Source organism: Gymnogyps californianus, chromosome 15 (assembly GCF_018139145.2).
Source record: "Gymnogyps californianus isolate 813 chromosome 15, ASM1813914v2, whole genome shotgun sequence".
NCBI classification, from domain to species: domain Eukaryota; kingdom Metazoa; phylum Chordata; class Aves; order Accipitriformes; family Cathartidae; genus Gymnogyps; species Gymnogyps californianus.
In genome coordinates, this window is record NC_059485.1 from 852,330 (window position 1) to 877,111 (window position 24,782).

General features: G+C 44.6%; 1 protein-coding gene across 1 annotated transcript; it reads right to left on the reverse strand.

The window, feature by feature from the left end:
- Nucleotides 1–2,501: 2,501 nt before the first annotated feature.
- Nucleotides 2,502–24,615, reverse strand: COG7 (component of oligomeric golgi complex 7). The gene is made up of 17 exons (XM_050906194.1): nucleotides 24,450–24,615; nucleotides 23,071–23,219; nucleotides 22,444–22,560; nucleotides 22,093–22,261; nucleotides 20,050–20,132; nucleotides 19,147–19,269; nucleotides 16,996–17,194; nucleotides 14,770–14,897; nucleotides 14,015–14,169; nucleotides 12,701–12,817; nucleotides 12,108–12,173; nucleotides 11,173–11,359; nucleotides 10,025–10,165; nucleotides 9,479–9,562; nucleotides 7,378–7,492; nucleotides 4,905–5,048; nucleotides 2,502–3,433 (listed from the first exon to the last, which is right to left on the reverse strand). Exons 1-17 carry the CDS (start codon nucleotides 24,613–24,615, stop codon nucleotides 3,267–3,269), a joined length of 2,310 nt encoding a protein of 769 aa, XP_050762151.1. The 3' UTR covers nucleotides 2,502–3,266.
- Nucleotides 24,616–24,782: the final 167 nt, after the last annotated feature.

Genomic DNA, 24,782 nt, shown 5'->3' on the forward strand with positions numbered 1-24,782 from the left:
ATCAGTGCTTCAGCAACCCACCCGGCCGAGGCTTTCGATTCCGACAGCGCCCTGAAACTGATGCACAGGGAAAAACCTGCACCCGGGGCACGTGCAGAACAGCCCTTCCTCGGGTTCACCCTCCTGGCAGCCCACGGTTCACGGACCTCCTGAGCTGGAGGCTGCATTTGTTTCAGTTGCCACGGCTTGAAAATCAGGAGATAAGGAGGTTATTTAGAAGCTGACGCTACGCCACTCGGCAGAGCGGTTTCATTTGCAGAACTTCCTACTCATTCCACCAACGAGTGCTTTGCAGGCTTTTTAGCATCTGGAAGGATTCCTCCAGAAGACGTTTTGCCTCAGAAACAACATATGATTATCTTTTATACATTAAGCAAACAACAGACTTGCTACACTACACTAGTAGAAGAGCGAGATGACACTTTCATCCTTCAGCATCAGACTCCTCCTGAACTGGAACAGTTAAGCAAGGACTCAGCACAAAGAACTCATCCCTCACCACCGGCCTTCCCGGGCTGGTGAGCAACCCTACTCACCTCTGATCTTGATTGGGATGAGGAGTGGAAAACAGGGGTAATTTACAGTCATCTGCAGCCAGAGAACACCTAAATTAAAAGACATAAGGAATAAAAATCCAGATTCAGGGAGCACCTTCTGAACAAGTCCGCAGGCTGCCCCCAGCCCCTGATCCGTCAGCGGGTTCTTGTTTGCAAGAGCGAACGACCAACAGCCCATGAAGACGCTGCTCTGTAAGGAAGCCATCTGAGCCTGGGTATGGCGTGAGCTCAGCAAGCACATAAAACCAACGGGAGCAGCGACAGGGCAGACGAAAGGCAGTTAGGACGCTTGTAAAGACAGAGGAATCCAGCTCTTACCAGTTGTCCTAGACTTTTCCTGCCCAACTCCTCACTTCTCTTCTCCCTAAAGGGATGCTTCCCTCCCCGAGCACCACAAACCCACAGTACAGCCTCCTTCACCAAAAAGGAGAGTTCTTGTAAAGTGACAGCGCTTCATCCCACATCGCAGCCGAGCTGGAAACAAGCACCCGACACCCTCCCCTCCCGATTCAGTGCTCAGTGCACGCATGCAAGCCAATACTCGTCAAAGACCTCCAAACGATTCTGCAACAGTGCAAAGACACTGCTCCCTCCGAAAGACACAACAGAGCAATCTGCTTAAGACACTCGGAAACCTGAGAACAAGAACCTGGGCATCTGCTCCCACGCTCTCACCAACGGACAACACTGTCGGCATCACTACCAATAAGTCCGGTCCTGCGGGAACCCAAATAGCTGTTCAAACATAAAAGATATGGCAGAGGGACACCAGATGCTTTTCCGCAGGGCAAAACAATCGCCCTGAGCCTGCTCCTTGTGCTGGTGAAACCATGGTATCCGTGAGGAGCTCGCCGCAATGAGACGGGCTGCAGAGAGAGGGGGAAGGCAGAGCTGTTTTCCCAGGCCAGCCCTCTGCGAGGCACGTTGAAACGCGGCCCCTCGGCGGCTGACACCCTGGGGTGGGCAGCAGGGCTGGGGCTGGGGAGGGCTGTCTGCACCTTCCAGCTCCTCACAGCTTTGGCCCCAAGCTGGGTGCCTCCCCGGGGCCATGTGCCCCGCGAAATGCAACAGCAGCAGGCAGCAGCCGAGCGCTGCCTGGGACCGGGCACGGAGCTGGGCACAGAGCTCTCCAGGGGAAAGGCTTCACAAATCGCAGCCGAAGACGACACCCGAGAAGTCCCAACTCAATACAGCAGCAAACTGCCGATTCATTTGGGGATTTTTTAATAGACTTTTCATACGCTAAAACAAAAGAGTGAACATCTAACTGAAAACCTTGCAAAGAAAAAAAAAAACGTTGCAGAAAACACATTTTACTTCCCTGCTCTGAAATTTTTTTAGGTGCCAAAATTCGCGAAACCCAAAAACTGTTTATAAACCACCTCTGCTCTCCTCACCTCCCAGACTGCAGTTTTGGCAGTAGCACGCCACTGAAGTCCAGCCGAGAACAGCAAAGGAATCCAATTTCGCTGAAAAAATATACCGCTGGCAAAATATAAGCCTGTATCGGCACGTGACGTGTGCTGTAAAACACAGAAAAGATGTTGGTGTGACAAAAAAAGACACGGGACTGCCCAGAAGAGAGGCAGATTTGGCAGCCACGGCACCTAAGCACACAGTCACCCAGGGGAGAACGCATCAGGCTAACAGGTCCCAAAAGGAGGGCCAGGGACGAGACGTGACAGCTGCCCAAAAGACAGAGGCTGCCAGGGAAAAAACCAGCCAAAAAGCAAAGACAGCAGAAAGGTTTGTGGATCGGGCTGAGCGCTGGTTAGAGCAGCCTGAATCAAGTCAAGGAAAGAGGCAAAGACATGGACACTCAGAAGAGAATGATTCCCCCGAGGCACCTGGTGGTGAAGAAAAGGAGAAAACTGCAGAAGTAGATACCGATACGGGGAAGAAAGATGTTTTTCCCCTCCAAAACAGAAGTTTGCATGTGAGGTTTTATTGAGCACTGTCTCACACAGCTGGCATTCCACTTTTGGGACCTCTTTGTATTCTGTCCAGTTTTCTCCTAAGAAAAAAAGCTGTGGGAGTGCTGGAAGCATACTTAGGCTAGACGAGTTGTTTTACAAAGATCTATACACCAAGCTTTAATAAATTTTAGAAGAAAACAACACTTTCATTACATTTCTTATAAACTTCATAGCTTTCAGTAGAATACATTAATTGCACAAGGAACAACCTACAAAACTGGTTTTATTCTCAGGGTTGAGCTTAATCGTGCCTCATCTACTAATTGACAAGACTTATCTCCTTGACTTTGTGAATAATGACAGACTTGAGCAATGACGATTGCCTCCAGGTAGAAGAGCTTCCAATCAGTTGATCTTTGTTGCGCCTACCCCATAATTTTAGATTCAGAATTGATTAAATTTTCTGAAAAAGCCAGTCATCTCACCGCCATGAAGCATGAACTCTCCAGCAACCGGCAGAACATTTCTAGTCAGAAGCCAGCACTGCTCAGCCTACTCAAGGTCATCCAGATAGTTTTTGGTAAATTTGGCTGTAGGACATCTTTCCTTATTTCTAAAGATGGAAAAACGGAAGAAGCTTTTCCTAGACAAAGACATTTATTAAAAGTTATTCAGAAATAAATTCCCCTAATCCCCAGAGACATCTTCACTGTCCCTGCAAAGTTTATAGGGAAATAAAACCAACCCAAACAGTTCAGCCCTTGAGCAGTGTCCAGCAGCAGGGACGTTACAGCTAACACTCCAGGCCTCTCATTGCAGCGATGCTGCTGGCCATTCTGCGGGGCACACTTTTTGCAGCTTGACGGTAGTCCTCTGGTTTTGCCTTCAACAGAGTTACAATATTTTGCAGTGTTCTTGATGGCTGAAGGCCGAGGGCATCCATCACGTTTATTAGATAATCTGTAAGATTAAGGATAAACATGTATTTGAACAAGTAACAACTGTGCAAATGAAAGTTATCCTTCGTTCTTCACGACAGCTACAATCCTGTCATTGATAGCTCAAAAACACAGGAAACAGCAGTGTGTTTGGAATCTAACTGTACTGACTGGTGTGTATTTTTAGCGTCCGGTACACTAGTTTAGACAAATGTCTGTTTTGTTCAGAGGACCAAGACACATTCTGCCACGTTTCAGTATCTGCACACAACACCCTCGGGGTGGTCAGTCACCACGGTCACAGAGAAAGGATCACAATCACACTTTCAAAGGCAAAGAGCTTGCAACAAAGCTGGGGAGTTCTGCAGAGGTGAATGGCTGTCGAGGCAGGAGGGAGTTCCAGCTCACTGATTCAAAGTCAGCTAGGGAATTAAGGATGGCAGGGAGAATGCCGAGCAACCAGCCTCTAATCCACTGGTTTGTTTTTAAGCAATGCTGGAAGAGGAGGGGGGGAAGATTCAGGCTGAGCTCACTGGCATTCAAGCACACTTCCAGGCGAGCTGAGGAGATACTGTCTGTATCCTTACTTTTGAGCTTGGCCATGGGGAAGTCAGCATCCATGATTTACAGCAGGAAAAGGACTAGCTGGCATTTACAATAGCTGTAGTGGTCTCTCGGTGACACTTTCATCAGCTTCAGATAAGAAAAACCCATCTCCTCCATATCCTGCAGCAATGCCTTCCCCAACACCTCCCATCAGTCCTCCCTCAGTCACTCTGCATGGCACGGGAGAAGGCAGAGATGAACAACATGTGCCAACTATCTCCCACTTTGCTGCTGAAAATTTTCTCCATGTTGAAAGTAACTTTCGTCACCCAGCACCTTCAGAGCAGCAGGATAAGTCAGCCACGGCAGGGGAGCTGATCCTATAGGTTTTGTAAAAAAGGATGCTGGTCAAGTGCTCCACAATTACTTTTAGAAGGCCTGTAGCTGATATTCCCTACTTCAGCTATCGAGTGGATGGAAGAAATCAACCAGCTGCCCCCTTTGTAACCCACTGGAGCACTTCCCAACTGGCTTGGCACATGCTGTGTACCCCCTATATGGCATATACTGGCAGTACATGGCACTCTGATGAGAAGGGAAAGAGCAGTGCCACACTTGGAAAGATTATATACAGATCTTTCTTGCTAAGACTGGCTTGTAAGGGAATCCTCTCAGTTCAGAAGGACTTTGACTTCCACAGTTAGAAACACAAAGCAGTGAAGAAGCAGGAGTACCTAGCGGAACACCGCCCTTCCCTCGAAGAGGGATGTGACAGAACATTTTGCAAAAGAGAAGCTGTGAACCACTCCACCATGCCGGGTATCAGATCAACACGCTCACGATTAAAGGAGAAACCCACACTGCAGCTTCTTCAAATCTAATGTAATGACAGAGCAGCCCCTGTGTTACGGCAACAGTTCTCAGGACAACGTGTGCACCGAGCTTACCAATGTCGGTGGCAAGCTGCTTTGTGGAATGTACTGTGAGCTCTGGTATTTGCAGGATGACTTCGCAGTAAGTTTGCATCGTAGCTCTGGCGATGGAGCCCAGCCAGTAGTCAGCCATGTTGTCCAGCTCAGGTAATTCATCTCCTGGACAGAAAATTCTCGTTAACTGTCAGCAGTCTCATTCACCTGCATTTGGTAGTTTTGTAACAAAGCATAATTCATAAATGGTTAACTGTTTCTTCAACAGGACATTAAGGTATTCAGAGTTTATCAGCTGTTTTTGGAGTAATCAAAGCAGTTACATATCCTCCCTGACACTATACAACATCAAAAGTTAGCTCACGAGCCAAAACACTTTACTTCCCGCTATCACTTCTCCAGGTAAATCATTTCCGAAGGGCTGACAGGTGATCAGGCCGGGATCAGGGGCACTGCCTGGCATGTTCTATAGGATCATATTCCAGGAGTAGTTTACAAACTATGGCAATAACAAGGATTCACAGGGGGGTTTTTTTAAGCCCTAAAGGCATTCTGTGTTCATCAGTGTTTTGAAAATTAAGGAGCTATTAAACATGTAAATGCTTTAAGATGACAAAATAAGTAATGCAAAAACCTGAGCTAAAGTGTGTATTCTCAGAAGGCTACAGGAAGACTATAAATACCAAGCTTTATGCTTCCGTCATTGTCAGTGGAAATAAACACCAAGAAGAGATTAACCACAGCAAACGACGGTGCGCTGCCAACCTGCTGGGAAGCATTATGTAGCTACTGTTGTTAACTGCAGCAGGATTAACGACACAACAGGTAAGGACAGCCATCTGAAGAACGAACGTGAGCCAAAACTCAGCTTGCTGCAAGAAATTAAAGGAACGACATGCAGAAAGAACTCCTTGTATGTTCTGGGGAGAAAGTTTTGAAGAGGCACCTGGGCCATAGCTCAGGTCTGAGAGAGCAGCCACCCGCAGCACCCACTGCACTTCCTTCAGCACGGCGGGTTTAATCATTGTGGCTGGTACCTAACCACTAAAGGCTCGGGTGGCACTGGAAGTAGCAGTGGAGCTCTAATGATTTTTCAGCTGGAGTTAATACAGGATGAAAAAGGAATTTAAGTGCACTGGTCAGCATTCCAGAATTGTGTCCTTACTGAGCAAGAACCTGACTACGGAGACTAGAACACGTGGTCGGACCCTTAAGAAAAGAAATTCCCAAAGATGCAAAACCTGTCCAAAACAAGACAGACAGCAGACCAGTTTCTGACCACGGGCTCCGAACCTTTGTAACAGATGGGCATAGGTTAGCATGTCACACAGGGTATAACAGTAGTTTTTCCTGGATTTACAGAGAAGAGAGGCAGAGGAAAAAGTTGTTTACAAGTAAAGAGCATTACTGTCCTGCTTGAGAACGAATATCTGTTCCTGAAGAAAGGAGCTCAGGGGCTCCTCTTTTTCTAGCAAGAAATTAAAGGGCTGTGGTTCTCAGCAAGGCCATAGAGGACTGCATGTTTTATACTACAAGTGACTAGTGTAAAATTAAGCTTACGGGACATTCTCTCCAGATTTCACTAGGGTCTGAAGCTGAAAAGCTTCATACCAGCTTAGTTCCTGGCAGCAGTTGTTGCAAGAATCCCACTTAGATGCTGTCTGGGGATAAGAATACACTGTATGATCACCGATGCAGGGTTGTTTTCTTCAGTAGATGGGGACATGACAGGAGAGGGTCGGCCAGCCTAACAACTCACCACTTCTGAACATGGTCACAAGCTTCCTCTTTGCCTATTCCTCGCTGTGCACTCCTGCCAGCTCTGCTGCATAGCAGGTCTCTTAGGAAGTTGATTTAAATCACTTTATTGACACATTTTTGAGAGAAACTAGGCCAGAAAAAGAAAAAAAGTGAGTACCTTTCTGTGGGGTTAATGAATGGAAATGGAAATGTGGAACCAGCACAAAGGAGAGGGCAGGAGTGCAAAGCTGTAGCAAGACTCGCCCTTCAGCAAGCTGTCAGACAGTCCAAGCCGCTCGGTGAACTGTACGCCAATGGACAGGCCGATAAGGAGCAGAAGCCACAAAAGCCACCTTGAGAAATCTTTCAGGCCAGATGGTTCAACGGTTCCCTTCAGAGTTTGGGAACTGACCCCAAGTACCTCCTGTTCACTCCCTGCTCCTAGGACACTAAATACTGCTCCAACTCTGAAACGCTAATACTTCAGACCCTGCACCCAAACCACAGTTTTAACGAACACTAAACTTAAATAGACCAAGCTAAAGCTTCTGGTTTGAACAAAACCGAAAGAGTTTTACTCATTATTTAGAGGCTCCTCCTGCGTATTACCAAGAGACTCTTGGAAGAAACAGCATGACTAGACAATAGGAAATGGATCTCAAATAGCTTTGTTACCATAACACATCACACCCATGTAATGCCAAAACGTGAAAGCTTTCCCCCCCGACGCTTCAAGTCTTTGGTTTCACCCTACCTTGTTCTGGGGGGTAAGGCAGTTTTCCAGCATGTAATGCCAGTTCCAAAGCAGAATCCTCTTGAGTGACAAATGGCTCAAGGTGGAGAGGAAGCGACATAATATATTGTCCAATCTAGAATAAAAGCACAAAGAGCTGAGTCACTGAACAAATGTGAAGCAAGTACTTGGCTAGCGAAAAAAAGTCAACTGCAGTAACCCACACCTGAAAGCAGAAAGCTGAGCTTGACAGCAACTCACTAACCTACATTTGCTCAGAAACAAATTCGCTCTTGCTCATCATTACACTTTGTACAAGAAATAATTTTTCACAAGGTCAGAGAACCAGTCATTGAAACAACCATGTTAGGAAAAGCCTGTACAGAGAACTGTTACTCCAAGCAAATCTTTGATCTCTGGAGTGTTCCTGGCAATTTGTTTTCTAGAGCAGAATCCAAGAGACTGAACCAAACAAAACCGCTGAAGAAGAAACACATATTCAAGTGACAATATAATAATGAATTACAGAAATGTATCACTCCCAAAAAGGGACCACGCTCACAAATTCGCACACATGAGCTACATAACTTCAGGCATACAACAAATGCCGTACTGTTCATAAATTATTATCTGCTGCTACAGAGAATCTTCCTAGGAGCAGATACAGTTCAGAGTACTCTGCCTCCCCATTATGGAGCATGCTCATTAATAGCTTTTTCCTGAGCTCACATCACCTGCCTTTTCTTCTACACAGCACATACGCCACATCAATTTGTTTCTAAATTCTACTTTAGTTTTTTTAGTTTTCAATTTTACTGCACAATGCAGTAGTGTTATTTCAAGACTACGCAAGAGAAAGCCTTGGCTCAGTCTTGGCCCACCTATCACTCAGCAGCAGGATAAAGGGTAGATCTGAAAAGATGTCAGAAAACAAATGCTTTGTATCTGAAATTTTCTGAATTTCCTCTTTGCCTTGGACAGGCAGAAACGTCCTTTGATTCCTAACAGCATCAAGTAACGAACACACACATCTCAGTTTTAACTTTCAGTTAAAGTGGCAGGTGAGCAGATTCAGCCTCTTACCAACCATGCACGTCTCTCTTGGTGAACTGTGTTAATCAGAAAGCTACTTAGAATTCAGTAGCCACCTTCCCTTGAAGTTTTACTTTATACACTGCCCATGAGCTTTCTAAACCTCTTAAAAGTCTCTCAGATAGCTAAATTCAAACTACCCATGATAAAATTGTCTCAAACATTGACTTGATTACCCATTTCTATACATTTCTTTTTTTTTTTTAAAGCTTTAAAAGCAGAGTATAACAGTTTGTCGGCCGTAAGCCAGAGGGAACCAAAATATTAGAAGCTTTTGGTTGCAGCCTGTCCTTGAAAAATCTGTTCCCTGTGTGATGCACAGAATGATAGCAACATAAAAAACTTGCTTATCAAATTATACTTTGTATTGAGATAATAATAACAGCTAATATTAATATCTGAACTGCAAATTTGGCAGCGACTTGAAACACCAACCAGGAGAATGGGAGAGGAATTTGAATGCTGTTCAGCAGCACCAAACTGAGGAGTGCCTAGTCAGAAGGAATGAACAGCTCACTCTCCTTTTCCACTCAGACATCCCACTGCCAGAAAGGTTTCATTGTTATTCCATCAGAAAGAGAAACCAGGGAGTCGCATGGGGATTAGAAGGGTAAGAGCTCAAGACTTTTTAAATTTCGTAGTATGATTAAACCACTCCAATACACATTGCAGGAACTTCTCTGCTACATGAGCTACATTATGAAGATATGCTCAGTATTGACCCCTACAAACAAAAGTTGGCATTTCCCATCCCATTACAAGAGTTAACACTGTAAACAGTGCAGTTCAATAGAGGAGAACCACTCCTTGTGCTCCCGACGTTCTTTTGCTATTGCAGAACTTGACAGGGATTTCATAAAAGCTACAATGAATGGCGCAACCCAACTGATGAGGGCTGGACCACTGAGAGCATCTATCACCATCATATAACAATTTTCACAAATACTACAATTTGACAAAAAATTGGGGAAACACAGAAGAGATTCCCCCAACACTGGGCTTCCAAGTAACCACCCTTGCATGCTCTTACATTGCTGATATATTCCAGAGGAGTCAGGCTGAAGTTTGGCAGGTCATCTGTCAGGGTCTCACCAATGCCACCAGAATTCCAACCCTGTAAGGCAAAAAGTGCAGAATAAATCTACGACTTTCTGGAGCATGAAGTCTATCGGTACGCCAGGAAGGGGTCACCCAGTGACATGAACGATGACTACCCAAGGACTTCTGGAAAGCAGAACATAGATGGTGAGAAAACTGCTTCCCTTGTCCTCCCTCAGGCCCAAAACAAACACACCCTTTCCACACAGCTCCCTGTGGGAAATACATGCTCACAGAGGTTAGAAAAGCAACATCTCAAACAAACATCAGAGCTTGCAAACATAGCTGACTGTTGCGAATGCCATGGATGAAGGGAGGTAAACTTTTCCACTGACCGTAGCTCATGGAAGAAACGTGATACCAGAGGGAAACACTCTGAAAATGAGACAGGTAAGCAACATTGAGCAGTACTCCACCCTACAGTATCCCACGGGTAAACCTTGCCAGTTCAGATCAGATCGACGTACCTATTACTCACCTCCATCTTTGAAACAAGTAAGAGTTGTTGTTTGATCCGAAGAAAAACAGAATCAAAAGCCAAGTGGTGTGCCAGCTGGTTGAGGCGGCTTAGGGCAGATCGCGATGAAGACAACAGGTTGTGGTTACTTGTACCTTTTTCCTAACACACACAGACACAGAAAAATGTTTACATACAGAAGTCATTAAACTGACCACAAAGAAGCTACGTTAACCTTCTTATAGAGGTCTTTATTAGGCCATCCTAATACAAAAGAGCTTTCCTCTGCAATGGCACAGCTTGTTTCCTTTAGGATGCCCTATTCCAACCAGTTATTCAAGACAGAAACTGCACACTGCTCCCTGAAATGTAGAACAAAGAATCAGCATCACGTTCCAGCCGTGCCAGGCACCAGTACAGGCTAGATACTGAGAAACTTGCAGAGAAGGCGGCAAAACTGCCTTTTACTCAAAGGGCACAACTAACTGATTCCCTGCATGGAATTAAGCAAAAGTTTTACAAAGGGTACCTATGGAACTTGACTATTTAGCAAAGGTTTAAAGTCAAACATATAACACTGAAGGTGTGCAACAACAAGCTGCAGGTAAATTAAGTGCAAAAGAAATCAAAACATTCTGAGGAAATAAGAGACAGAACTCATAACCTTGACTTCACTACTACATGTGACCGACTATGGCAAACATAACTTAGATCCACAAGAAGATAACTAGTCATTCTACCCTGTTCACAGATGCATGCATGAATGATCTTGCAGAATTACATTTCAGAATGGATATGGCAGCACAGCATAAGTGGCAAAAAGTCTTGAGAAGCCAGTATGTGGGCTCCAGAATTTGAGATGGCTCCAACACAGTCTTCCCAATGCGTTCTGTGATAAAATCTCCCTCACCTGAACTGATAAGGGCATGTTCACAAAACACAGCCAGGATCTGGGGAGAGATGGAATGAGCCCAGACTTCCTGCATTTGGACATTTCATCTCTCCGCAGATCAGTGTCTCTGTGGAAGACATGGAACATAGCCCATCAAAAGGCTGCAGCTCAGGATGAACTGTAATCAGGCTGTAGGGGGAATCCAGGTCTCATCTACCAAATGTGGGCCCAACAGCTTCCTGTGATAGAGGCAGGCTCTCCCAGGCACCAAAGCTACCTTTAGAGTGTAAAGCGTTTCCATAAGGCTGGCATACTCAGACGGATTCTCCTTCAAAAGATAATTGTATTCCTGCCAGGGATTCTTTACGGAGCTCTTCTTTTCTGCAGAACTGGTATCCTGAAAGCCAGAAAAACTACAAGGGCTGTAGGAGTCCGAGAGATACTTCCCAGCAGTTGATAAAATCCTGAAAACAAGTACACTAAAGTCACCAGCAAAATCCTCTGAAATCAGCACTGTTCTTCTCATGTTGGTCCAAGGACCAACACTACCTTTATGTTACTTCAAGGGAGAGAGTATTAATTGGTGGCAGACACTAATTACAGCCAACTCTCACACCTACTGTGCAACTCAAAAACTGCAAAAATATTGAGATGAAAAAGAGAGGACTGTGGTCTCAAAACGTCTAGCAAATACAGAACAAACCCAGCCTCCTGTGCACTGCAGGCCACTGTGTCCTATACAAAGCACAGGAACTCAAGTCAGACTAAAGCATTTCAACATACAAGAGGCTGAACAGTGCACTGCTTACAAGCAACAAAAGATCTACGTGCTGCCTTTGCTTGATGCTCCTCAGGTGACAAGGAATCGATCGGTTAAGGCACACCTAGATTCATTTCAGCAAACGATTCATGCCCCAGGTCGCAAGGCGGGTGAGAACCTTGCCAATTTGATCTGGTGGAAAATTTGTCCATTTGATGGCCAGCCAGGTATCCAAGAAAAAGGATTCTTGTGACTGTCTCAGGGCACACGACTGAGTGGAACCGTCTGTGACCCATCTCTGACATTTCAAAAGATGGGGGGGGCAGTGGGGGGAAATCACAGTGGCTCTGCTTTCCCTCCATGGTCTATGCAACAAAAGCACCCTGGGGTTTGTTTTCTTTCAACCTGGTAACTCATGAGCTGTGAACATAGGTAAGTTCAGCAACACTTACCTGTTGGCCAGTTGCTGCTCAAAATCTCCACACTGGCGAAGGAGCTCACCACAAGTAGTAATTATCCTGGGAAAGAACAAGACCAAAACACATGTTGCGAGATTTGAGGCAGATAGTGCCAGACCCCCCCAGACAACCCATCTCAGACACGTGTCAAGTAATTATAAAATGCAATAACCAAACCACAGCCCACAGGGGACACATCTGTCAAGAGTTAATTTGGCTGTTAACTCTGCATCCATTTGATAACATACTGAATTTTTTTGCCCAAGAGCCTCATCCACATGCTACTCCTAGTCATCATGGCTAAGACTGGCTCAGTGTCACTGGGAAAAATTCTAAGAGCTGCTGCTATTTCAACTGATATGACATGCAGTCTTGCTCCAGACGGGGTGGAGAGCCTCACAGCACTTACTGTGCCAGCAGCAACCTGAAACCCAGTCGCTAACGCTAATGCTCCCAGCAGCACTGCAGCTAAGCGGGCATAGCCCTCCATTCTGCACTAAGAACTTGTGTAAACTGACCCCAAGTAATTCCCTTTCAACTTTGATACAAAAATCAGTTCTGAGCCGGGTAAAAAACAGCCCCTTTACCGGACAGAGTTTTGGAATGCAGTCCAGTCCTCCTGGAAAAGCGAATCTGATAGGACATCATCCAGTTTACACTTCTTTCGTATAGACTGCAATGTATTTGTAAAGTCAGATGTATACCTGCAATGAGAAATGGAGAAGAAATAAGCACCAGCATAAGAGAATAGGTTGGAGGGCAGCATAACTGCATGTCCTGCGATTTGCTCATTCAGTCCTCTACAAGGGCCAAATAAGAACCAGAATTATTAAAAGAAGAGGAGTTCAGAAGAGACACTGTTGTTCCAGTCCAAACACGTGGATGTGAAGAACTGATCAGCCACAGCCCACTCAAGCTTACACTAGAAGACAGGGAGAAACTCAGAGTCACAGACACTGTGTGGCTACTTCAATTTGCTGTATATGGGTTACTAGGAACTCTCCACTCCCATAAGAAGGTATGAATAAGACATTTTTGTTACCACTACACTAATCACATCTCCTAGGAAAGGCCAGAAAAAGTTTATAAGGCTACTGCTACTCCAACATCACTTAGCCCTTACTCCAGGAACACAGTGACAACAATCTCATGAATTTGTTTTCTCAGCTACTCCCCAGATGAGAACATGGATAAAAAGGAGAACATTTTGTTTTCCACACACACCCCTTCTATTTTTTTTTTTTCAAATAATGCCCATAAGCTGGACGCATGCACACTGCTACGTAATTGCCTATAAAGGTGGTGAGATCAGAGAAGTGTGCTTTCCTCTTCCTTCTTCCCCACAGGGCAGCAAGGTCACAGTTTGATTTATACCTTTAGCTCTTTCGATATGATGAAAGAATAAGGAGGTAAGCAGTACTGGAATACTATCTAAGTGGGCTGTCAGTGATATGTTAAGACAAGAACTTAGAGCGAGCCTCACTCACTAGGGTGTCTCGCACTTACAGGCGGATTCTAAGTGTGAGGTCATTTGTTCCAGTAAGTATATATTTCCCCACTGAGACCTACTTTCATCAGCCTAATTTGTCTTTGTCTTATTCTGTTTCAGGAAACATTTTCCCCTCCAAAAGTATTTATTAAAAATGAAAATTCAGCCCAACCAGAAGAGAAGACAGCTGAGAAAAGTCTTCGATTTAGCCATAAAAAGCTTCCATTTTTCCCCTAAGAAATAGTCACTGCCTGAATGAAGCGGTAGGAGGGGATATCAGATGATTCATATTACGGTCATAGATACTTCCCGCTCTCAGCCGTTTTTCATAAACTACAAAGTCCTTGGCCACACACTGAATACCGGCTACTCCCTTAGGATAAATGCAGCAGTGTAACTAAAAGCACCTTACTTTGTGAACAGAGCTTTCAGGGCCTTAAGGAGCCCACAGACTCCCAGTCCATCAGTGAGTTTAATGCAGTTGTCGATGGCTCCAGAAGCCAGAATGAAGAGTTTGTTGACTGAATGGTTCAGTTCCTGGACACAGTCAATTACTTCCCAGTGCTCCTAAATAATGACAACAACAAAGTTGAGCCTGACTGTTCTTTCAGAGAGTGTCCAGGCATTAAAAAAAAAGACACCTTGTGTAACACATCGTTCTCTCAGTATCCTCCAATCTTGTGAAACACTTAAGGGAGAACAACGCTGGTTGCTTCCACCCTCCTGCAGAGTGACTCTTAATAAAAGTCAGGCTGCCAAATCCTATGTTTACCAGGTCTTCAAGGAAAAACGGTTCTGCCAGCAACAGAATCTTTTACAAAAAGGACTTTCCTCCCCCGGATCCTGTTCTTAATAAATCCTATCGAACCTGAAGCAGGCTCTTGGTTGATAGTAATATTTTGGTAAAGTCTTTCTCCAGCAGATCCACACAGTGCCGGTTACTGGGTGAAGGAGAAGAAGAAAGGTACCTCCGACATGACAGGGCTGCTGAAATTAACCTTATTTCTCAAACAAAATTTACTTAACAGTAAAAAGTATATTGGAAACAGGAAATATTACCAAAAAAATTAGAGGAGGAAAGAGAGCAATAACTATGACAAAGACCCTTGTATTTAGTAGCAGCTTCAAGCCTCTCCCTGTGTAGCTGAACAAAGACTGCTACATTACCAAGGGCACTGCACTGATCTGAATGAGGAGATTTTCTTCTTCCAGGTCTCCATACTCAAGTTGATAGGGCTTGTACGGACCATACACCGCTTCCACCAGTTCCATCACTTTTACCAGGTTCTGCTCCTCTACAAAGAATCAGATGTTTAGTCTACAAATAGGTGAACATGCTACTAAAAACCTTGTTTCAAGCAACATGCAGTAGTTCCTCAATTAGAGCACGCTGCCTACACAGGCTTGGAATGTTGCCCAACAGCTTTAAGTCTCAACTACACAGATTTTTTTTATTATTTTTTAAAAACAAGGTTATTATCTCTACCTGCTTCCTAAAACCAAGATGTTCTACCTCAACAAGTCCCTCAACAACATTATCACTCACTGCTCCAAAACAGCCTGGGTGACAAAAATCTATTAAACATTCCAACCTACAGTAGAAGGAAAGTACTGAAACCATTTGAGAAGTGAAACACGTTACTCCCACAACTTAAAACAGGGGCAATCTTCATTTATCAGAAAGCCTGGTTCATACTTAAAATAATTGACACTAACTCAATTCACTTAGCACTACTACTTCACGCTGTTCATCAATCAGAGCTGAACGTGAACCATGAACTTAGCATTTCCATGCCATTATGTTGAGTAGGGAGCTGCAAAGCCCAAACAAAACCAGGTCTGAATGATTATTTCTCAAATCAGAACTGGACACCAGCTGTTATCGTGAAGCTTTGCCAAACTCAAACTAGCAGCAAACCATAATTACTTTGAATCCTGGGTATACGAAAAAACTTTTATGCCCTAAGGACAGACAAGCAATGGAGCAGGTGGTCCAAAGCCTGCGCTATCTCCATGCTTGGACATTTTCAGGATCAGACTGGACAATACCCTGAGTAACATGGTCTGACCTCATAGCGGACCTTGCTTGGAGCAGGAGGTTGGACTAGATCATCTCCTGAGGTCCCTTCCGACCTGAATTATCCTGTGAATCATAACTGAACCCTCCCTTCACATATACATACGTAGGAACTGGTTTGACTTTGTTCTGCTGAGTCACCTGCCCTTTCCATTCTTGAGATATTTCTCTTCCCAAACATCTTACCCCACAGCAAAAGAGATGGAAATAAAGTTGTTGTTTTTTTAAACACACTCAGATAACAGTTCCACAGCTGTCTTCCTATTCCATCATCTTCTAGAATCTGACACCGTTTTTCCAAGTCCTTTTTAATCATTTCTATTACGAACCACAAATTAAACTAAGCCAAGGATAGAAAATGACTGACAAGAGTATGCAATCACAAAGACAACAAAAACAGACATGACAGTCATACTCCCTGAAATTGCCCAGTAATCATAATTTACATGATCATGTAAGAATCTGGGTTTAAATAGCTCAAGACAATGTTATGAGGAACCAAACACAGGAAACACAGCATTAGGGATGCTCCATTAGATTTAATTTAGGATTTTCCCATATCCAGTCTTTGAAGGGGCCCTACCAGATTAATAAAGGACTATAAATAGCCAACAGTTCAAGTCAGGCATAAACCTATGTAAACACAGCACCTCACTACTCTGTGGTTTGCGGGAATTATTCATCAAGTCATGACCAAAATGAGATGACAAACATCATAGGGTAAGGAAAGCATAGGTTAGATTTTGACTCAAACACCAAGGATGCTGCTAGGGAATAAACTACCAACGGTTCAGAAATAATATTTGGCCCTGTATTTTCACTTGATTAAAACATAAACCAGTACCTACAGAAAAACTACAAAACAAAATTTAAGCATCCAATGGATGCAGCTTTCAAGCAGGTTTTCTCTTGTTTAGTAAGGTGTGACTTAATTCCAGGAAACTCCTCAACTTTTATGCTTTGTGGTCTTTCACAACGGGTTTCACAGATAGCTTCCCTGGAGACACTTCCTCATCCATTAGACAGAAGAAATAGTAATGCTTGTAAAAGGAAAAGTGCTAAATATTATTTACCCTAGACAGCAAGCATGCTCAGAACAGGTCTGTTTCAGTAAACTGATTCAGTATTGCATCAATATCTTTAGTGTAAGATACATACGTACACACACACACACAAAGGTGCAAATGCCCTGTAACTGGTCCATACTGTAGAAGAAATAATCCCTCCCTCCATGTAAAACTAAACAAAATCCCACAATGGAACTTTACAAAGGAGTTGTCAGAACAGAATGACAAAAGTCAGTGCAAGAGCCTTACTCAGGTTTGGCAGCATTGCTACTTCCAGCCCTTTTGCGAAGTGGATGGTGGCATCATAGAGCTCCAGCAGCTTATTCAGCTTGGTTTCTTGACCCGTCCTCTCCAAGGCAGTGCCGAGGCACACAGGGATGGAAGGCACCAACGCTCCCAGAGTTTGAATCAACAATACAGTCACAATTTCATGGGGGTTCTTGAAAACCTGCGGTAGCAGAAGAGCTACTAGCAAAAGCATGTTATCTCAGAGGAACACGACAGGCAGCAGAGAGCAGCAGATAGCTTCCAGAGAGAGCCCCACGACGTACAAACCACGTGTCACTGTCTCAGCAAAGACAGTGACAGGCTGTCCCACTCTAAACTGAGCAGGTCTGTCCAGAGGCTGCTACCTTCCTCAGCCCTCCTGAACACGTGCTGCTGCCCTGCTAGCAGCAGCAGCCTTCACACAAGCAGCACCGCTTCCCAGGGGCAATCATGCCCACTGTCGTCTCCCTTATGCCCTTGCCACAGAGACCTGGGCTCCTGACACTGAGGGACAGGAGAGGCAGAACAGACGGGTTTGCAAATGCTGTCAGCAGAGAGGCAGGCTGCTATGACCAGGGAGCAGAGAACTGGGAGAGAAAGCAGCAGCAGCCCGACCTGGACTTTTTCACGCCTAGCACAGAAAACTGTCCTGGGTGTGTGCTTCTTTCTATTAAAAAATTAATATAAAATTACCTACTGGTGAGAGACAGTGATATACAGATCAAGAAGATGACGTTTTGTGCACTAACAGATCACAGAGTCCTCAGATGACATGAGCTCCCAACCAAAAGGGAACAAAAACAAATCTGAAAAACCTCACAAGGCGTAAAAAAACCAAAAGAGGTCTGCTAAGACTGCAAGAACCTCGCTGACCTAGCACGCAGGACAGCCTGATTACAAAAGTCTAAGTCAATACATATTTACTGCTGAAACTGTGTTTTGAATACAGCAACCAAGAGACTAGAAGACAGGGATAGCACAAAAACTGAATTCAGAAGAACATATGCATTACAGTAGCTCGAAAAACCCCCTGGCAGAAAAGGGTATTTGAAAACAGAGCACTCTGTTTACACAGACGCGTTGGGAAAAAACACATATATCGGTAAAATATGAAGAAATAGTACTAGATCATGAGCCAAATTACTGGTCAGATAGGCAGAAGTCAGTACTGGAAAGGCTAGAAAGACTGTAATCAGCTGAGAACTTTTATTTACATGCACCACCCTCAACTCCAATAGCATAAAATGCGTTGCAGCTTTCTATTGTGACTTTTTTGCAAGCTGTTCTCGCTCATTTGCTTTGAAAGCTGGGATCACCACAAAAAAGGTCCAAGAATTCTTCAGAAAGCTGAAGCAACGCAGGAGATTGAGTGACACGAGCTTTGCCCCATGTGCCATTTCTCTCTCACAATCCCCAGTTCAAAGAATATCTGCTAAAATGTAAGCTGACATCTGACCTGTAATTCACATCGAATCATTAGGCAGAAAAAATACATTTCAAGGAAACATCGAGCTCCTTCGCAGTACAGGCCTCGCACTTGCACCAGGCTTCGTAACATGAAGATAAGAATCTCTTACCCTTCATGGATGAAAAACCTCTTACAGGGTCAACAATACAAACTTATTTCTTCATTTCACTAAAGGACAATAACTTTTTTGGATCCTACATTATTCTTGGCAGGAAAAACAAGTACACAGACTCCAAGGGGTGACAGCAGAAGCCCTCAGATATCTTACACAGAGTGACACGAATCAGTCCAATATGACCTTGAGGCCTTCCTCCAGGCCAAGTGATAAAGCAATTCAGGCATTTCAAATGTCTTGCAACAGAACACATTTGCAACACCAACAAATTAGATTTAACTTAAGATACAGATGAAAGTGATAGAGCAGCTTTAATGTCAATAACACAGCAACCTTGCTGTTGGTAGAACACCAGAAATCAAATCTTGTCTGCAAGAGCTGGACAAGAAACAGAAAGTAGGTTGCAAGCCCTGTCTTGCATTGATCAGGCACAGAGTATAACTCAAAGAGCGAGCACCAATGAACTACTCTGAGCTTTATGAGAATTAAGAGAGTGTGCTCAGTCTCATCCTCCCCCATACGCTGCACCAATATTGAACAGTCACTGCACCTGTGTTGCCCACTGAAGTTGCGAGTGCCAGGTCCCAAGGAGCGTGTCATACAGCTCAGTCAACTGGCGATTCAAGCTTAAGTCACTTTGGCAAAGATCCTGCCACGCTGCCACCAGCTGCACCTGCAGGGGTAATAAGAACCATTCTAAGAGGAGAACTGACAGTCCACAGATCTAGCTTTTGCTATTTCAAACCAAACACTTCCCATGCAAAGCACTTGTGCTGAAACGCAATGCCCACCCTTGCTCCTCTCTCCAGATTTCAACATAACATTTTGCTACAATTCAGCACCACAGAAGGAAAAGACTTTTAGCATGAAGCTAGAGGCTTCTTAGTTGATTCAAAGATTTAATTAACATTGGTATTTTACTCATAAAATGAGACTGTAACTGATATCCCCACATAATAGTTGAAATACTTGGCAAGCCCTAGCCTTGAACTTAATCCTCAAAAGTCACAGTCATGAGAGAAATTTGAGGATCAGGTTATGGCTACAGAACTGTCTGGAATTCCAACTTTTAATCTTACCTGAAAAGAGTTTACAGAAGTCAGCAGCTGGCAAGTTGCAGCAATAAAGTTATTGCTGACATAGCCACATCCAAGAAAAGCACAGCAAAACTATAAGGCACAGAGAAATCAAGCAGAACACACATATCCTATGTCTATTGCAGGAAGGAACACAAAGCCCTGAATGGAGAATTACTCCTGAAACATGGGGAGCAACCAAAGCTGTTAAGAGCCAGAAAGAGAAGTCAGGGAATGAAACATGGAGAAGAACAGGTTCCATCCTCCTTCGAACAGGAAAGGTAAAACACGCGATGCCGCAGCTCCCCCTACAGTCCACGCCAAGCAAGAATGCAAATTTTTATTCCTCCATATCAAAATATTGCCAAAATACTTACCTTGTGACATTTGTAATAATAAGCAAGAAGCTGGGGCATCCGATCAATTTCAGTGAAGACTTTAACAAACGTTTTTGCCTGATCTAAACAAAACAAAATAATAAGCAGTTAACAGTCTCAAAGCTGAGGGCGAGACATTAACTGAGCAAGAGAACTGAGCATCTGACCGAGCAACTGAACATCTCTAACTGAGCAAGAGAATTCTTTTAAGGGAGTATGCACAATGGCCTATACAGAAAGACACACTTTCACCTTTTGTTTATCTTCTCAAATAGGAGCAGAACTGCCTAAAACCCACACTCCAACAAGGAAGGCAGCAGACACGAGGAATGAATTTAACTTCTTAAATTTAACTTCTTAATCAGCAAATGTATCTAGTATCTACAGCAAATGTATCTACAGACAGATAAAACCAGAGCATTTCCTAGAAGGAACTCATTATTTCCCAGAAACAAGCCACTGTCTACAGAACTAGAACATACCTCACAAAGTCCTCAGCTTTGCTTTCACCGCTCCCCAAACTGATACCTAAGCTAGCTGCCTCGAGACTGACTAACGGCGCAGTTAGCTCTTACACAAAGCTTTGAAATCCAAGTTCCTCAAAAGTCTGTTTTGTACCGTAAGGGGGATGACTATCGTTCTGTCCACAAAATACATCTGGGGTTAGAGAAATTAGTAGTGAGACCTTGTTTTTCAAACAGGACCCAGAAGGCAGATAAACTAGAACACTAAGTGAAGTGCTCTTCAGCTGTGGAAGTCACCGAATACAGACTCTCTGGGGATATGTTTACGGACTTGTATTACATTTACAGGAGCTGGACTTCAGGAAAAAACATGACTTCACAGTAAAGAGAGAAACTCTCTTCAATGGGAAAAAAGCCCATGTCTCCACATGCCCAGAACGGATTTTGAAAGAGAATGCAAACAGTGCTTAAAGTGAATTATTCTGAACAGTATGCCCAAGCAAAGGACCTCGTACCAGCAGACCTGCTGCCAGCAGCTTTCTTGCACCTGTATGTTTTCTTTGGTGGAGAACTCACAGAGCACATGAATATTCAATTTACTTTCATCCTAAGCAGACAAAATATTCCAAAACGCCATCCTTTGTCTTGAATTTGTCTGTAAAGGGTAATGCACTGCAACAGCAGAAAAAAGGCATGGGACCTACTGTGAAGGTGATGAGCACAGTCCAAGAAAAAAGGAAGCTGTGCAAAGAAGAAAAGCCAGAAAAGGAATGGGAGAGAGAAGAGAGAGATCTATGCAAAGGATTAAGCCCATTTGTTAGAAGCACAACACATAGAGCTTCTTCCCTCCTCCGCTCCCTCCAGCTGTCTGCAGTCACGCACTGCTGCGCCTTGCCTTTACGTAGCCAAGAACTCCAGAGCACTGTGCAGCAAAAGCACCGCAGCCCCAGATTCTCACTGGGACCTCAAGGTGCACACAGGTGACAGGCAACAACCCGAACAAGTATTTTTTAGAAGTGCTGTGACAGTAGGAGAGGGACGGAGGAGCACAAAGAACAGTCCAAGAAGTCAAATTTTCTAAAGGAGAGTTTATAAAACAGCTTTTACAAGGTAGTAAGGAGTCAGAACGTTTCCAAAGAAATTTCCTTCTTGATTACAACACCAAGTGGTAACAGAAATGCCCAGCAGCACTATGGTAACGCAAAACCAGAGGCCTTCTGCTTACTTGAGCAGCACTTCCCACTTGGAGAGCATCCATGGCATAACTAAAATATGACAGCAGGGCAGCCCTGCCTCAGCACCTCCGTTTCACGCACCTACGTGGCCTACAAAACCAGCTCATATTTTCCTTATTTCCCATAGTGGCCACAGGTATATCAAACTGTAGGAAAATCAAAGATGCACTGGACTGCAGGCAGCTGCAGAGCACATAACATTTCATGGCATCCGGCTCCACCAGAAAAAGCACACAACCCCGTGCCAGGAGCCTTCAGGACATAAACTCCCCACCCAAACAACATTTTACTTTTAGAGACAATTAACTCTGCACTGATAGTAACCAACATCAAGAGTTACTGACCTACAGACTGGGAGTTAAAAGCAGCAACAATCTGCGGGCTGGCCATGGCCTCTAGTCGGTTCTTCAGAGCCTCAAGATGCACGCACTTCTCGGAGTAATCCGGCGTATCCACAAGTATGGCCAGGCTGCTCTGCATACTCGTTAGTTTGGCCGAAATCACAGACACATCCTGCCACCAGGGAAAGGCAACACGGTTACCGAATGTGACCTTAGAAAGCATTAATACCTGTTTCATAATGACGTTTTACAAACAAGTACATGTTTTAGAGTCACTTCAAAAACCTACTTTTAAACGCAGTTGCCCTGGAAAGCTGAAGGCTCAAAGACCAAAAAGAATAATGGGGTATCTACCTGTGTTTTAAGAGTCTCTTCAATGTCTGCACTTAACGTGCTCCATTTGTCTGCTTCCTGAAGCGACTCGGCAGCCAACTGCATTCTAGATTTCACTCGGTCAATCTCTACCAGGACCTGAAGACAAAAAAAAATACAATGTTGCCCACTGAAAGAAAAGATGACTGCCATAGATACTTACATTATGGGAGTTATTTTTGGCTTGGATTTTAAAAATTGGGTGAAAAGATCATGCTGTTACAAGGAGGAAGGAGTTGGCTGAAAGAGCTAGAGATGTTAAATCAACTTCCAAAGCCAAACAACAAAAGGTTAGTTTGAATTCTGGATTTGTACTTTTAGTATCCACTTTGCCTGAAAAACGTACCCCAGCTAACAACAGGCAGAAATCTGGGCAGAAATCAGTGTCCCCAATCAGGTAACAGCAACTCTGTCTGCACTGAAACATGAGCAGCTGCTCCGAAGGAAACGCAGCTTGCACTGGTCTGTGCACACACAATTTTCTACTATTAATGTTAAAAGAAGTGCTTTTGTCTATCTTGAGTTCACAAGATTGTTTAACGTGAACAACTCTGGAAACTTTAGAATTTCACAAGTTGCAGATAAACACTAAGTAAGACAAGAACCTACCTGCATTGACTGAGCTGTGTCTTCTTCAAATTTCTTTATATCTTCTTTAACAAGGATCATTTGCTCCTTCAGGAATGTTGCCTCCTGTTTCAAGACTTCCACTTCCCGGAGGACTCTGGGCATGTTCTGCAGAGCCTGGTGGCTTGTTTCTACAGAAACACCAAGCAGTACAGTGAGGAGGGCCTGAGAACCCTTGCAGGAAAGAGGGAGTTTTTCAATAACCTTATATAATCTTCAATACTTGGAAAAAAACAAACAACAAAGCAAAATACCAAACAACAAAACTTCAGTTGTATCTTTGAAGTTTAAATACGTACTTTATCATAGAATCATTTAGGTTGGAAAAGACCTTTAAGATCATCGAGTCCAACCGTAAACCTAACACTGCCAAGTCCACCACTAACCCGTGTTCCCAGGCGCCACATCTACACGTCTTTTAAACACCTCCAGGGATGGTGACTCCACCACTTCCCTGCTGTCCTGGTTTTGGCTGGGATAGAGTTAATTTTTTTCCTAGCAGCTGGTATAGTGCAGCGTTTTGGATTTAGTAGGAAAATAATGTTGATAGCAAAAACTAAAAACATCAGTGTGTTAAGTAGTGTTTATACTAAGTCAAGGATTTTTCAGCTTCTCATGCCCAGCCAGCAAGAAGGCTGGAGGGGACACAGCCAGGACAGCTGACCCAAACTGGCCAAAGGGATATTCCATACCATAGGACATTATGCCCAGTGTAGAAAATGGGGGGAGTCAGCTGGGAGGGGCAGATCGTGGCTCAGGAACTAACTGGGCATCGGTCGGCGAGTGGTGAGCAATTGCCTTGTGCATTACTTGTTTTGTATATTCTAATTCTTTTAGTATTATAATTGACATTTTATTATTATCATCATTATTTTTCATTCCTTTCTGTCTTATTAAACTGTCTTTATCTCAACCCAGGAGGTGTTTTTTTTCCCCAATTCTCTCCCACATCCCACTGGGAGCGGGGAGGAGTGAGCGAGCGGCTGCGTGGTGCTGAGTTGCCGGCTGGGGATAAAACCCCGACACCTCAGCAGCCCATCCCAGTGCCCGACAACCCTTTTGGTGAAGAAATTTTTTCCTGATACCCCTTCCAAGCCTCCCCTGGCAGGGGCAGCGGTTTCTCAGCGTTGAGAACAGGTCTGTCAGGACACAGGGATGACAGCAGCACACCAGTCAGTACCACGGCGGGAGGAAAGGCTAACTGAAGTAACAAAAAACCCCACATCGGATCCAGAACGACGCCTTTACAGCTCAGCAAAGGGGCGGCCTCGCAGGGCGCCTGCCGAAGGCCGGGATTACCGCCCCGGCCCCAGCCGCACACCCGGCCCGGCCCGGGGCGAGCCCCGCCGCCCCGGCCTCACCTTCCACGGCGTTGTTGACCTCCTGGATAAAAAGTTGTAACTTCATCACCAGTGTAGCGGCGTGGGCGTCCACTTTCCCGGGGGCCTCCTGCTGCACGGCCCGGAAGGCCGCGTTCACCCAGTTCTTCACCTCAAAATCATCCGACAGGAACCTGGAGAAATCCATCTCCACCACCACCACCACCACCACCGCCGCCGCCGCCTCCGGGCCCGCGGCGGGTACCCGCGGGAACAGGCCCGGTCACAGGCCCGGTCCCAGCGGTAATCCCGCCGGTCCACCGTAACGGACCAGGAAACGCGCCGCCAGGCCCCTACAGGCCACCGTACCCGTTG